Here is a 16,110-nt window from a genome sequence, read left to right on the forward strand (position 1 = left end):
CATCCCAGACCAGTAGAGTAACTCCCATCAGCACAACCTACGATTTGCACACCATAGAGATGAAAGCATTGGGAAAAAAATCATAGGCAAGTAGTTTCATGCTTGCCAAAACCAAAACAAGGCATAGTCATCGGGAAAAAAAAGAATAAGTAATAAAAATGGCACATCGATCCCAAGAAAAAAAACATAAAGAAGAGATAAAGCAGAGATTTTGGGTAATAACAAACTCAAACCCCACAAGCTGACCAGCCGTAGTAATTGGTGCATCATCAGAACTCGATGAAACATAGAGCAATTTGCTGTCAAAACACAAAGGAATAAAGACAGAAAAAATGAAAAACCAAGACACTACTAAAAAAAAATACGATTAGCCAATGAGGTCTTGGCCTAGTGGTCAAGACTGAGGCCCTGAGACCAATAGGTCTCAGGTTCGATTTTCGCTGACTGCGGGTTAGTTTCCTAATTTATTTAGGTTGATTTGGTTAGTTTCTTTGCTCGAGACAAGCACGTCTCGAGTCCATGCTTAAGTCCCGTCAGTTGTGTGCGAGCAATTTCTTTCTTTAGTGTTATAATTGAGATGTAATTTGATATCTGATATACTTGTACTAAAAAAAAAAATACGATTAAGCAACACTCGAAAAATACCCAAGAGAAAACTGCCAAGAAGTAAAAAAGAAAAATCCAAGGTCGTAGTCCACTTCCATTCTCCACTCTCCATCGCCGTGAACGAGGCGGAGACAGCCAAGAAGGCCAAGAGAATCCGCCATCCCAACAACATCAGTAAGCACCTGTTTTTTTTTTTTTTTTGTGTTTGTGTTTGTGTTTGAAAGAGAAACAAACCTAGATCTAAAATTGTCGGTGGATGGGGCCAATATCGGAGGTCTAACATTACGGTTTTTGTTTCTGGGGTTGAGCGCATTCCAAATTGGGGTTTGGATGGTTGAGAGGAGTTCGGCTGCCATCGTGGGGTGGCCGGCGTTTATATAAGAGTCATCGTGGGGTGGTCGGCCAGTGGATATGATTGAGACGGCGGCGATGATAGCAAAGCTGTTGGGTCCGGGATGGTTTTGACGGTGGGGACGAGATGGGTGGGAAGGTGATGGGATAGTGTCATGGTGAAGGTGATGGGGGGTAGAGAAGGTGATGTGAATCTTAAATTTTTTTTAAAATTAAAATAAAAAAACCACATGAGCACCAGCTGTACATCAGTTCACAGTGCGAGGAATCAAAACTGTATATATATTGTATATCTAGTTTGGACATCTATAGGAGCACCGCTGAGGTGACTTTTACTGAAAATGACAAATTAGATATTATTATCTCTCCACATGAAAAATCTAGTGCTACCAGTTTGGATTTGCGAAAGCATTTGAAATGGATCAATATTGATATATATTTGAAATCTACTAAGGTGATACAAAAAATGTTAGTGGAAATTTTCAAATATATTTTCAAATTCATCAATCTAAATGAAACTTTACGTTATTGTCCTAATAATTCATACAATTGTTGGTATTTGTTCTTGCGCGTGGAGACCAATGAAAAAATTATGAAATCGTATATAAGAACAAATTTCATCAATATTGTATGAGGATAATACCAAACTCCTCTACTCTGCACATATACAACAAGTACACAAAACAATATGATCCGGACATTCTCTTCTCAATTCTCGGGTACATTAAAAAAACATATTAGGTTGTGTTTGTATTTGAGAAAGTATCTGATAAGAGAACTTGAAATAACTTCATATTTGTATGAATTTGAAATCCGCTTGAGTGATTAAAAATCAACAGTTTTGATCCCCGCACCTGGCTCCCATGTGTTTTTTTTTTAAAAAAAAAAACATTTAAAATTCACATCACCTTCGCTACCCAATCACATTCACCATGATAACATCCAATCACCTTCAATTCCCACCCACCTCGTCCCGACCGTCAAGTCCATCACGGACCAACAGCGCTGCTACCTCCGCCGTTGGCTCAAGCCCCTCCACCGAACGACCACCCCATGACCACTTTTATATACATTACCGACCACCTCACGCCCGACCAACCGACCTTTCCTTAACCATCCAAACCCCGATCTAGAATGTTCAACCCCATGAACAAAATCCATAATCTTAGACCTCCGATCTTGGCCCTATCCACGGGAAATTTTAGATCTAGGGTTGGTAAGAAAACAAAATTAATACCGTTTGAATGATGTCCTCTCTGTTGGATCATAAATCCAACATTGGGCTTATATGTAAATGATTATGTGTTGTGGACTGTCAAATAAAGTTAGCCCATAAAAGTGATCTAAATAAAGTTTCGGTTTATTTGGGCTTTAATGTATCTAATATGATGTGGCCTTTAATGTGTAGATACTAGTAGGCTTTTCTATTTGATTGATGGGCTTAAATAGAATCCCAAAATATAAATATAGGGTTATGGTCCCCAGATCACACGACGTTGATGTCATTCTATTCTATTCTCATCGATAGTTAGAGAGCGTGAGAGAAGGCAAATCGTGTTGATCTGGAAGGCCAAACCATGCAGATCTACATCAGTATTAATTGTTATGGATTAAGGTACGCTTCCGTTTAAGTTCACAGTATTTAATCTTAATGATTTAGCATGATGATTCTGTGTTTCAGTTTATTGGGAATTTTTCCCTAACAAGTGGTTTCAGAGCCACTCATGTTTAAATCATTGAGATACGGTTTTATATTCGATTTGGTTTAATCGAAAACAGAATATTATTATTTTGAAAAAATTCGAATTTTTCCATTCCAGTATATATTTTTTTTTTCGGATTTAAAAAAAAAAAAAAAGGAAAATTTTGAATTCTCGATTAGGGTTTCAGGGCCGCCGGAAAACGCCTGAAAACGGCCAACCTACGGCAAGTTTCGGGCGGCGGGGGATGAGGCAATTTGTAGGAGACATACAGGCTCCTAACTTAGAACCATTAATTTGCTGGTTTCCGTCGCATAATCGCCGGATTTCGAAGCCAAAGCTTCGACAGTCAATGTCAAAATTTCAGAGCGAATTCCGGCCGATCAAGCTACGATTAGGACCGGCGAAGGTGCAGTCGTGGCCGCCGCCTTGTGCTCTACCAGTATCCGGTCGGAATTTAGCCAGGAATGGGCGGCGGCGGTGGCAGCGTGGAGATGGGCTAGGGTTTGTTTTATTTTGGGCAATTTTCGATTTTTCGAAAATTCAAAAAAAAATTTTTTTTTTTTTTTTAAATTAAGGAAACGAAAATATTCAGATTTTTGGTAAATTTTTTCTAACCCATCACATATTTTTGGATAAAGTTTAATTTGGTTATAAACCCAATATCTTTATTTTGGGTTTAAAGGTTTAAATTTTCAATTATTCAAATAATGATAAGGTTATTTTATATATTTTAAAATGAGTTGATTAAAATCAATTTATTTTGAAATATAAAAAGTTTTGTATATGTAATTTTATGAGTATTAATCGGCCCAAAGAAAGATTAATATTTAATATGATTACAAATGTGTTTATATAAGGGCAAAATTGTGATAGTTATTCGGTTTTCATGTGAATAATAATCGGCCCAAAGAAAGATTATTATTTGACATGTTATTTACTATCAATTTTCGGTATCCCTGATGAGGTTTGCATTATTTGAATTAATTGATTATTTTATATGGATTAAGTTTATCGGGTCAATATACATGGGTCAGTTAATTTTTGAATGTACGGGAATTCAACCCGAAAAGATCACCCATGACCAGTAAATTGCCTGATTTGCCCGCCAGTCGGCATTGATCTTACGATCAATGGTTAAATAATTGATTTTGACCAAAATACTTAAAATTTATTTTTTTTTAAGAAAAAGGTCAATTTTCTTTGATATTAAATTTGAATAAAGGAATAGTTAAGGTATATATATTTTGAAATAAATTGATTGAAGCAACATGTCGCCAAAGTGACCTCTATTGTGGAAATTAATTTGTTTTGGAATATAAAAAGTTTTGTACATTTAACTTATGTGAATAATTAATCGGCCCAAAGGAAGGTTATTATTTAACAAAATTACATGTGCAGTTGTGGTAATAAATATGTGATTATTATTTGATTTTACATATGAATAATAAATCGGCCCAAAGAAAGATTTATTATTTGATATGTTATTATGATCAGTATTTGATTACTACACCAAGATACCATTTACAAGTTAATATTTTGTCCAAATATGGAATATTAATGGAGTGTCCGGTATCTTGAGATGGGGATTGCCTTTATTTGAATTTAATATTACTTATTTGGGAATTTTTTGTGAGCATATTTACTTTATTGATAATTTTCTGTTCAGTTATTATTTGAATATTTCTGTTAGTTTTACTATCCACATCAAATTTATTCTTACTTTCAAAGATGCTCGTTACTTCAAGTTATGGAAAAGTAAACATCTTGATAGTTTTTGGAATAATGATCAAAGATATTGCAATAAAGATTGATTCGAGTATACCTTTATGAACTAGAGTACCTCTTTTGAAAGGAGGGAGATAGAAAGGTATGATAAATTAAATTGCATGTTTGATGATCATTACGGTAGTCATTTAGTAATCATTAGGGCAATATGTCGAAAAGATATAACTACAGTTAAGAATCACCTTAAGAATATTGAAATTGATGGTTGTCAAGAATGAAATTGTGAATTTTGTACGTTCTTGACAACTTCACTTTCAATGAGGTATAAAGATAAATGATTAAGGATAAAGTAAGCTGCAGATATAGCACTTCAAAAGAAACAACAAAAAAAACCGAATTAATCGGAAAATAATAGTTGTTTCTTCTGTAGAGTTAAAAGGCTCAAGAAAATAAAGTTTCTAAATTTGGTTTGTTTTAAGGTTAATTTATCTTTGATGTCACATATGATGTATAGATTTTGGTGTTATCATCATTGTGTCTATGCGGGGTTATTATTATTATTGCTAAAGTTCAAATGATGATGAAAGATTCATCGGTGTACAATGGCAAAACAGTTAAAGTTGAAATAATTGAAAATTTTAGATTATTGTTAAAACCTGAGTTTTATTTGAATCTGAATGAAACATTTATTGCACCGACTTTCAGGCGAAATAATTTTTATTTCTATTTTGGGCAAATTCGGTTTCTCTTGCTCATTTGGAAATGGAAATTTAGGTTGTTTCATGATTCAAAATTGGTTGGCTCTGGTTTTTCATCTCGTTATAATAATCTTTCTTCGGTTGATACAATTGTTTCATTTAATGAGTCCCTGCAATTAAATTTAAAAGTCTCAAAGATAAAATTCCAGTAAATGAGAATTCAGTTACGTCGTAACATGAGATATTATATTATATCTCCAGATGAAGAATAAAGAAACTTATGTATGACGAAATTGTCAATCCTTTAAATTTAACATATTTTGATATTTGTGTTAAATGTATAAAGAAAAAACAAACAAATTAAAAGAGATATGAAGTCAACAAGAATTTGGATGTCTATGAACTTATAAATATGGATATTAGTGGGTCTTTCATATGACTTTTTGGAATGACCAACAATAATTTATAACGTTCATAGATAATTATTTTAGATATGACTTTTATATCTCATTTATGGACAAACACTAATGACTGCAGCATATATTCTTAACAAAGTTGATTAAAGTGATTCTTAAAGATCTAAGGGGTAAAAGTTTTATGGTCCCACAATTAATTTGATTCTCAGTTAGAAAAATGCTTGGTTTTTGAGGATGTCGAGTTTGTGGGGGGAGATAAAGTTTGAAAATTGTCTTTAAGAAATAATATTTTAATATTCTTACAGGTGTTATTGACATTGATCAAAATTATATTTTTGACTTTGTTCAAAAACATAATACGGTAAGACAATTTAGGAAAATCTCTCATTCAAGAAATATTCTGAAAGAACAAACTCTTACATCTCAATAACCTTGTCATTATGGAGTTCCACTCGAGAGAGAAGAAATACATTCTTAGGTAATTTGATTGTATTTCTCTAAGAGAATAAGGTCAACAATGACATGATAGAAAATGATTTATCAATTTCTATCAAGTCATAAAAATTCTAACTCTCGAAATGGATTGATGTCAATATAAAGAGATAAAATCTATGAAAGACAATGACATTTGATATCTTGACACATTGCCTAAAGTGTGAAATTCATTGGTTCTAAATGGATATTTAAAACCATGAGTACTCAAAAGGTAGTGTGGAAAGATATAAGGCTCGTCTTGTCATCAATGAGGTTTTACACAGTAAGATTATATAATTGTAAAGGTTTTTCTCTTTGGTTTATTTGAAAGACTCTTCAGGAATATATTGACATAGTAGTGAATTTTAATTAATAAATGATATTTTTACATTTCATCATGTGATCATCTCGTTCGGTTTGAGATGAATTTGGTCGATGATTGTATATATCATAAGGTCTGTGGGAGTAAATATTTTTCTGGTTTTCTATGTAATGATAGCCTGCTCGCTTGTGACGATATAGATATGTTTCATGACACCAAGTGATTTCTAGCTAAGAATTTTGAGATGAATGATCTTGGTGATGCATCTTTTGTACTGGGTATCCAGATACATTGGGATCACTCTCGATATATTCTTGGATTATCACAAAAAAGCTATATCGAGAAAGTTTTAAAGCGATATGGGATGCAAAATTGTAAACCAGTTGATACCCTAAATTGAGGGAGACAATTTAGTCTCAACCAGTGCCCTAACAATGATTTAAAGAAAAGAAATACAAAAGATTTTCTATGACTTAGCGGTAGAGAATCTAATGTATTGCTAAGGTATATACACGTAAAGATTTTATATACGTGAATGAGATGTTGGACAAATATTTAAATAATTCAGGAATAGACTATTGGAAAATAGTCAATTATGTATTATGGAATTTACAGAAAATATAAGGAATTATATGCTCACATATCAGAGGTCAGATCGGTTTTGAGATCATTTGGTATACTGACTCTGATTTAAGGTATGCCTAGATAGTGTGAAACTATGTTGGACTATTTAAATCTACTGCCAAAAAGTGTCATCTCACAAAAGAGTACTAAAAAGTCAGTTGTTATAGTCTCTTTTGTCATGACAGTAGATTTTATAGTGTGTTATAAGGCATCCAATCAAGTTTTTGATTATTGAAGTAAGAGTTCAGAGTGAATAGTGTTTATAAAGCACATCGGTACAAACTCCATGATTGTGGATCCATTTTCTAAGGGACTATCACCCAAAAGGTTTTGTGTGCACATTATTTGTATGGGTGTTTCGTCAATCAAGAATATTCAGTTTCAGCGGGAGTTTGTAATTTTAAATGCTTTTATAGACATGTTTGGTTATTCGGTTTTTGGTTTATGGATACATTAGAAAAAAAGTTATTTCTGCATAAATAAAGGTTTTAGTTTATTCACACTCTGACTCTATTACGGTTGATCTCACTAAGGTTTAAGGGTGGACCAGTTGGAAATAGGCATGTTAAGATCACATTACATGAAATTTCCATGCTACACATCCACATCATAATCCATGTCGTTCAGTTATCTGGCATATGTGACCATTGATGGGTCGAGTTACGATGAATGTGACAAAGGCCTCTTTGATCCTATGTTAGTATGATTGATGGACCGGATTAGCAGTAGATACATTTCGGTAATGACAGCAAAGTTGAGCTCATTTGGTTATTTTGCAAAACATAATTATAAAGTTTCACATATAGCCCAGTGAGAGATTGTTGGATCATAAATCCAACATTGGGCTTATATGTAAATGATTATGTGTTGTGGACTGTCAAATAAAGTTAGCCCATAAAAGTGATCTAAATAAAGTTTCGGTTTATTTGGGCTTTAATGTATCTAATATGATGTGGCCTTTAATGTGTAGATACTAGTGGGATTTTCTATTTGATTGATGGGCTTAAATAGAATCCCAAAATATAAATATAGGGTTATGGTCCCCAGATCACACGACGTTGATGTCATTCTATTCTATTCCCATCGATAGTTAAAGAGCGTGAGAGAACTGAAGGAACTCTCAAGGCAAATCGTGTTGATCTGGAAGGCCAAACCATGCAGATCTACATCAGTATTAACTGTTATGGATTAAGGTACGCTTTCGTTTAAGTTCACGGTATTTAATCTTAATGATTTAGCATGATGATTCTGTATTTCAGTTTATTGGGAATTTTTCCCTAACACTCTCTTCCTGGCTCAAAGGGTCATCGGAAAATAGTGATGCGTTCATCGTACTTTGGGACAATAGAGCTTGGCGACGACGGAGAAGTGTAAGAAATGGAGGAGAAGAAGTAGAGAGGTGATACCATTAATGGTTTGAGAAGCACCATGGAGTGTTTCCCCTTCTTCACAAAGTGGGTCCAATCTTTGGACACAGCTGACACTCATAAATCTATTGCACCCTAAGATGCGAGATCAAAATTGTTTAAATCAATAGTCAAATGAATTTTGATAAAACAAAAAAAAAAGTGATTATTATTACCTCAAATCTATCCATTCAAATGCAACTTTTATTTTTGCGAAACTTGGTCACATGATACATGGATCAAAATAATTGATGCATATCAAATAAAGCTAGTTTTCGGTATAAGACCTTGACCAATCTTGGCGGACTTGAGAATCTGAAATGTATTTTCTATTAGAGTAGGAGTCAGGTGAGATTGTTTACAAGAGTCTAACTCAGCTCATATTTATAATAAAATAATAATAATTTTAACACAAAAAGTAATACCTTGAACGAGTGATCCATATATATAAGATTTATATCTCACAAAATTGACCAGTAAGATTGTCTAATATCAATTTTTGTTTGTATTATTGTAGCTTTTTTTAGTATTATTTATGTTACCTTGTTCTTTTCTTTATTTGTAATTTAACCACAACTTTTATAAATTTTAACAATAATTTCCATTAAAAATTCAATGCGTTTGGTCAACTTTTTTTTTGAGAGAAATGCGTTTGGTAAACTTGAATTACTTCAGTGCATGGACTTGAACTTCACGTACTCGAATAAGAACTCATGAAAGCACTGAAATAAAGTTAAATTAATTCATCTGAAAAACTCACAGCTGAATGGTCTAAATTTGCTTTGAGCAAACACAAGAATCTCTCTTGATCCCCTTCCAAGAACCACAACTGAAATAACTGGCACCCTTCATTTTAAGTGCTTCAAAATTTTCGTTTGATTCAGAAGAGGACGAGGACTTGGACATATTGCGACATAACGAAGAATCATCGAATTCCTCGACGGAATCAAGAATATTCTCAATGTTCTCGGGACACCTGAAGCTGATTTCTTGATCAAGTTTTTGAGTTAATTTCGTCCTCCTTGCCCTACTGCCCTTTATCCAAAACAAGGCCTTCTTCGTCCATGCTGAGTCTCTAAGCTTTCCTCCGTCATCACGCGGTCGAGGTGGTGGCCGATAAGAGCTGTGCAACGCCGGTGGAGGGCGTTTTGGTGCGTCCGGTTGCTTTTCTTGCCTTGGTCTTTTGTTTTCTTCATCATCGACCTGCAGTAGCTTGGTCAGTTATTGCAAGAGTTTATAAAATTTAATACACTAATAATTAAGAAATTTAAAATGTTTTTTTTAAAAAAAAAAAAGAAAGAAAAACCGTGTATTCGATTAATTAAATTTAACGTTTCTTAGAACGTTCGGTAAGAAATTACATTGATGATTGATGAACTTTTCATAATTTTCTTGGAAATTTAAGATTTGTGAAATTAAAAGTAATTAATGATTTGCTAGTGCATGCAGCGATCCAGACGTACAAGAGATGAGATGCTGTCTAAGGGCATTAATCTCTAAGAGTGCGCTCAATTAATATCCATCAATTCTTTAGGTATTACCTTAAAAGTTTGTTTGGATGCAAAATTTGAAATTGGATTTGAATTTTAAATTCATGAAATAAGAATTTCATTTTGGTGTTTGACAAAAAATTTAAATTTATTTTGGGATTTGATAGCATAAATTTGGATAATATATTTTGTAAATATTTTACTTAATTAAATGAAATCTTATCAAATATCAATTTCATTTTGAAATCTCATTTTGCCAAATAGTTTTGAATTCCAAATCCCCTCTAGTTCCATTATTCCAATCACATAACATGAAATTTTCTGTGGCGAAATATATATAATATAGCTAGAACGTAACTAGGCTTAGAAAAATGATGGAAGACGTATGAATTAGGAGAGCGATTTGAAAGCCAAAATATATACAGATTTGAAGAAAGTACTCTGTATCAAATTAAAATTTGATTTTATTTGGATCATCTTCGAAATGCCCTGTCCATTGATTTGTAGATCATCTAACACCAAAATTCAAATTTAAGTAAATAAACAAGGTAATTTATAAATAGGAAAAATTGCTTTTTGGTCATGTATGTTTGTCACTTTGCGATTTCAGTCCTTTATATTTTCAGATTTCAGTTTTAGTCCGCTATCTTATTTTTTTGGCAATTTTAGTCCTTTTTCCGACGTGGCGCTAACGTGGCACCAATTCAGTGCTGATGTGGAGCTGACGTGTACAGTGCCACGTAAGCATTTTCGAATAAAAAGGACCGAAATTGCCAAAAATCAAAACATACAGGACTAAAACTGAAATGTAAAAACATAAATGGCCAAAATCGCAAAGTGACAAACATATCAGATTAAATTTGCAATTTTCTTTATAAATACGTACGAACCTGCAGTAGTGATATACCAGCTGCTGCGCCGTTGCTTTTTCTGATACAAGAGCCAGAATCCCTTGATGCATCCAAACCACGATCCTTCCATGGAATCGAAAAGGAGGAGGAAGAAGAAGAAGAAGAAGAAACATTAACGCTTGAATCCTTGACCGATTCCATAAGTACTTCTCCAAACCTCAAACGCTCCTTACTCTGAAATCTATCACGATTAGAAGCAATACTTTTCCGAACCATTTTCTTGAAAGTACTCTCGACTTTCGACGTCGGCCCTTTGGTCTCATCATGATGAGGAAGACGAAGCTTTAAGCTCTGCATTAATGGAGAAGGGCTGAGTGGCGGGGTGGTGCTTTGTTCATGAGGTTGAGGGTATATGCAATATTCTTTTGGTGTTCCAGGCTGTGCCTCCCATTTGAATGGAATCCCGGCTTCGGATTCGCAATAAAATAAGTCGAATGATTGGTTTAATGAAGGCTCTCTTGCAAGAAATGTTCTGATACAGAATCCATGGCCACCTTCCAACACAGGTGTTTGATCTTCATGATCATGAACATCACGTTCCGAGCCCATATATAATAATACCTATTGGATTTTTGGCAATAATGTATTTAATTTGTTTTCTTGGATGGATTAGTGTTTATGGTTGACGATATATGCAAGTGTTGATTCATGCATATATGCTAGCTAGCCATAGAGTTGAGAGTAATTAATGTAATTGGTGATGTTGATGAGAGGGTACGTGCATTTGAATTTTGGCTTCATTTGATTTATAGCAAAGTATTGTACACGCAATGTGCATGTGTATCAAATTACAATATTAAAAGATATAAATGAAAGTTCTTAATATTTTATTTTATTTTTTTGAAAAAAAAAAAATAAGAAATCGAGTTCAAAATATTTTTTTTTTGAAGGCGAGTTCAAAATAAGTTAAACATGGGTGAGTTGCTTACAATGTTTTTCCCCTAAAGCAAGTTACTTAGAAAAGTTCTATGCTTCTAGCAATGTTAATTGGCCGCACTCAAATCCATTTTGTCACTCACACCAGTTGAATTTAATTTTCATTTTGTTTTTATTATTTTTATGGAAAATTGTATTTTTGTCTAGTGTGTTTTTCTCCATATAATTTTAGTCCATCAAATTTCAGTCTTACTCTATTATATATATATTTTTGGCAATTCTGATCATTTTTTCAGTGTGCCTTTGATGTAGAACTAAAGTGATGATGATGTGATACTAACGTGTATAGCGTTATATTATTATTTTTGATTTTTTTTAAAAAAAAAGACTAAAATTGATATATGAAAATGGGAGATAAAGAGTTAAAACTGAAATTCAAAAATATAGATAATTAAAATCGCAAAACAAATATAAAGACGAAAAAGACAGTTTCCTTATTTGTACTATTAAATAAATGAAGATTATTTTCCTCAAAAAAAAAAAATTAATGCAGATATTATATATATAATTCACTTCATAGATAAAATTGATTGTTGAATTTAAGCCAACAATAATTATTACGGTTTAGAATAGGGATTGACTTTTATAAGCAATTAAGTAATTGTATTTGCATACCTTGCAGGTTACCGTGGTCAGCCACAAGAACTCAAATTCATGCATTCGTGTGGGGGCTGGAGTTGGGACAAAGAGATTAGGGGTGGATCTGGTCGAGATCCGTTTTGTAATTTTCTCATCCAATTTTTTTATGAAAAAAATTTGGAGATATCCGAATATTCGAGATTAAACGATTTAATTTTTAATACTAGTCGTAAAAAATTAAAACATAAATTAATGACATACAAAATAACAGATGAATAAAGAGATAAATATTATTAAAATTTAGTTCAGTCTAAATATTACGACAAATGCTACGGCATAAATGGATTGTAATCCAGAGGATTCTCTGTCTCGTCATCGTATATCTCGTCGTCATCATCCTCCTCATCCTCGCCACGCTGATGATGATGGGTGGATGTTGTGAAAAATACTCGCAAGCGTACGAGTGTCAAGTTTTAATATGGTAGTGAATAGAGTATCGTTCCCACGAGAAATAATATGAAAATATTCAATACTTGTAATTAAAATAGTCTTAATTTTATATAGAAAATTAAACTTTAGAGGTTTGCTGACAAATTAAATAATGAAGGTTGCAAAGCGCACACACACACAATCCTTAAGAGATTATCAATCAAAGAGAAATAGTCTAGAGGTTTTGATTTCACCTGGTCTCGACAATATTCATTCCCAATTAATCGATTTTCATGAGTTTCTTTCAATTAATAACCAAGAACACATAGATAATTCTATTTCCCTCTCCCGAGTGTCAAACAGAGTGTATCAACCACAGATCAATTCTAATATCCCTATTGAGAATCTACTTGTAGCGATATGTGTAAAACAATTTTTTTTCTAGCTCCATTAAAGTTATAAACTCTCCCGAGATAAATAAATAATTAATATTGTGAATTCTATTGATCCTATTCGAAATCCCCTCTCCCGAGTGCCGGATTCTAAATAAATATGACAAATCAATTTATGGCCAGTAAATTAAAAAGACTTTCAAAACTAGAATCACAATTAATTTAAAAAAACTCAATTCAATAAAATCAACAATTCATAAACACGTCTTGACCACGCTACATCAACCTCTAGACTTAAAAAGTTTAGTTCATAATCAAAAATAGTTGAAACCAATTCATATTCATGAAACTAGACATCAAATCAATAATATAAATTCAAGAGAAAGAAAACAAATCCAAATATTCGATCTTCCGTGTCCGGACGATCTATCTTCGTCTTTGTTATTTGATGTTCTTCCAACTTGTGCAGAATTTTCTCTTTCAAAGTCTCCACAATCTTCTCTCGATCGATCCTTGATGTGTTTCTCTCTATGTGGAGGCTTCTCCTTCAATTGTGTGCAAAAGAATCCCTTTTATATGTGTTTTAACTCCAATAAATAAAATCCCACGAAAGTCCAAAGGTTTCCTTCCCGAAAAACCCAAAAAACTGACTTTCGTGATGGCGCACCCGTGCCTGAAGAGAGTTGCACCCGCGCATGTGATTCTGTCTCCTGGATGCTCAAAATTTCTCATCAGGCGCGCCCGCGCGTGAGGTTAGGCGTGCCCGCGCATGCCTCTCGGGTTAGAAACTCTACATCACGCAATAATTTTCAAAAAATCATACATCACAATCTAGCCGTCGGATTGAGCTAAAATTTTGACAGCAGCTTCCAAACATCCTAAAATTTATTATGAATGGTGGAGATTGGATTTTGATGCCTCAATAATTCCCAGTAATTTACTAAAGTTGATACTTCATAATGCATCCTTCCGCTTCTTCTTGCTACTTTTGCACCAATCCTTGCAACTTAAAAAAAAAAACAACCAATACGCATAAAATCCACTCAATACATCACAAGAGCCAAGCCAAATCGTATATAAATTAAGTGCGTAAATTGTACTTATCAAATTCCCCCAAACTTAGACTTTTGTTCGTCCCGAGCAAAACAATAATGAGTAATTTATTGGCGGCCTCCGAATTTTATATTCCCAAAACTCAATTCACATGTAGGCTAATTTTCTCAAGAGTTGTTGTGTGTGTGTGATTTCGCCAATCTCATCTACCCACCCAACTTTCGATAAAATCATGCAATCCGTAGACTTCACAGATTCATTAATCCCGCCCTCAAGTTCTAAGACACTCTCCACCAAGTTCAAATTCTAATTGCACAGATCAACATGACTTTTTCGGTTAACATTAGGCTCAAGTATAATCAGCATGAGATAAGCATCCATATGTATATCAATGTAAACAAGGACTTAGGATTCAAAACAAAGGGAATTGAATATTTTCAATTTGTGCAGGATGATGAGTAGCTAAAATTTTTTATTTGTATTGCCAGAAATTAGTCTTGGTTTTCTTCTATTCCATATATTTCCATCTTTATGCCTTTTATTTGGACTAGAATTTCAATCCATTTTTTTTTCTTTTCAAGCCTTCCCTCACCTTACTTTCACCGTCATTACTTTTCTTTGAAATTTTAGCTACTCAATTTGTTTTGGATTTTCATGATTTATATGACTAACAAATGAATAATGGCTAAAAAGGTTCAACGAATTCAAAAATGTATAAATCACTTCTGTGCTCTTAAAAAACTACCTCACTTTCAAGTAAAAATCACAAGAGTTAAGAATCAAATCCTCTAATCCAAATCACAAATCCACATAATTTCTCTAATTGCTAGGAGTATCGAAAATCATGGCATTCGTGCATTTAAGTGAAAACTCAAGATTAAATATCTCTAACATGAAATTTTCAGCACAAAAAATTATTTTCATCATAGGCCAACATAAATACACATCATTTATTCAACTCAAACCACTCAACAAAATTTTCAAATTTTCACACCCCCCCAAACTTAAATTGTGCATTGTCCTCAATGTACAGTAGTAAATCAAAACAAGGACACATACCTTGGGCACCGAGCATCAGTACTCGGCACCATCTTAATCACTCAAAGCTCTTCATGCAGGGGTGGTGTCTAAACTTTCACCGCTTCAAATATTTTACCTACACAACTCAAAATTATTATTGATGTCTTGTCTCAACATGCACAAAAGATAAAAAAAAATAAAACAAAAAAAAACTAAAGAATAAAAATAAAACAAATAAAAAAACTAGCTTGGGTTGCCTCTCAAGAAGCGCTTAGTTTATATTCTATAGCCCGACTCTATGCCGCTTTCAGCCCGGTTCCCTCGATTTGTTGGAGGTTTTTCCATTCTCCTTCACCCTCCAAACAAACTCAACAACCCTCTTGAACTTAGATCGCTTTTTCTTTTTCTTCATCTTCACCAACTTTAGATTATTCTCTCTTGGCAATTTTACAGCACTCACAACTTCGCAGCAACATTCCATCTTCTTTGATTTTTCAATCAGGGACACCTTCTCCGTGGATGGTTTTTCAGCCTCTTTGAACACATTAAAAGTAATTTTCTCACCGTTTACACTCATCGTCAACGCACCTTTCTTAACATCAATCTTGGCTTCAGCAGTAGCCAAGAACGGTCTCCCCAAAATTAAAGGCATATTTCCGTCGTCCTCCATATCCAACACAACAAAATCCGCCGGAAAAATAAACTTATCTACTTTTACCAAAACATCCTCAATGATTCCACGCGGATATTTGATAGATTTATCGGCGAGCTGCAATGCGATTGTCGTGGGCTTCACCTCCCCAAGTCCTAGACTTATGAAAATAGAAAAAGGCATTAAATTAATGCTAGCTCCTAAATCACAAAGTGCTTTATTAAAATGAGAAGAACCAATAATGCAGGGAATCGTAAAACTCCCTGGATCTTTTAATTTTTGTGATAGCTACTTTTGCAGGATAGCACTGCAATCCTCAGTCA

The 16,110-nt window shown here is 33.7% G+C and overlaps 1 protein-coding gene across 1 annotated transcript; it reads right to left on the bottom strand.

Annotated features, from left to right (window-relative positions):
• Window positions 1-9,039: 9,039 nt before the first annotated feature.
• On the bottom strand, window positions 9,040-11,275 carry LOC140889763 (uncharacterized). Its single transcript, XM_073297490.1, has 2 exons — window positions 10,706-11,275; window positions 9,040-9,528 (listed from the first exon to the last, which is right to left on the bottom strand). The coding sequence occupies exons 1-2, from the start codon at window positions 11,273-11,275 to the stop codon at window positions 9,097-9,099; spliced, it is 1,002 nt and encodes a 333-aa protein (XP_073153591.1). The 3' UTR covers window positions 9,040-9,096.
• Window positions 11,276-16,110: the final 4,835 nt, after the last annotated feature.

Source organism: Henckelia pumila, chromosome 3, assembly GCF_033568475.1.
Source record: "Henckelia pumila isolate YLH828 chromosome 3, ASM3356847v2, whole genome shotgun sequence".
Classification (NCBI taxonomy): domain Eukaryota; kingdom Viridiplantae; phylum Streptophyta; class Magnoliopsida; order Lamiales; family Gesneriaceae; genus Henckelia; species Henckelia pumila.

Bases quoted from the DNA above. Each gene is read 5' to 3' on its own strand.
- LOC140889763 (XM_073297490.1), bottom strand. From the start codon at position 11,275: ATGGGCTCGGAACGTGATGTTCATGATCATGAAGATCAAACACCTGTG. The intron at 9,529-10,705 runs GTTCGTACGTAT...AAGCTACTGCAG, and splicing joins CTGGTATATCACTACTGCAG to GTCGATGATGAAGAAAACAA.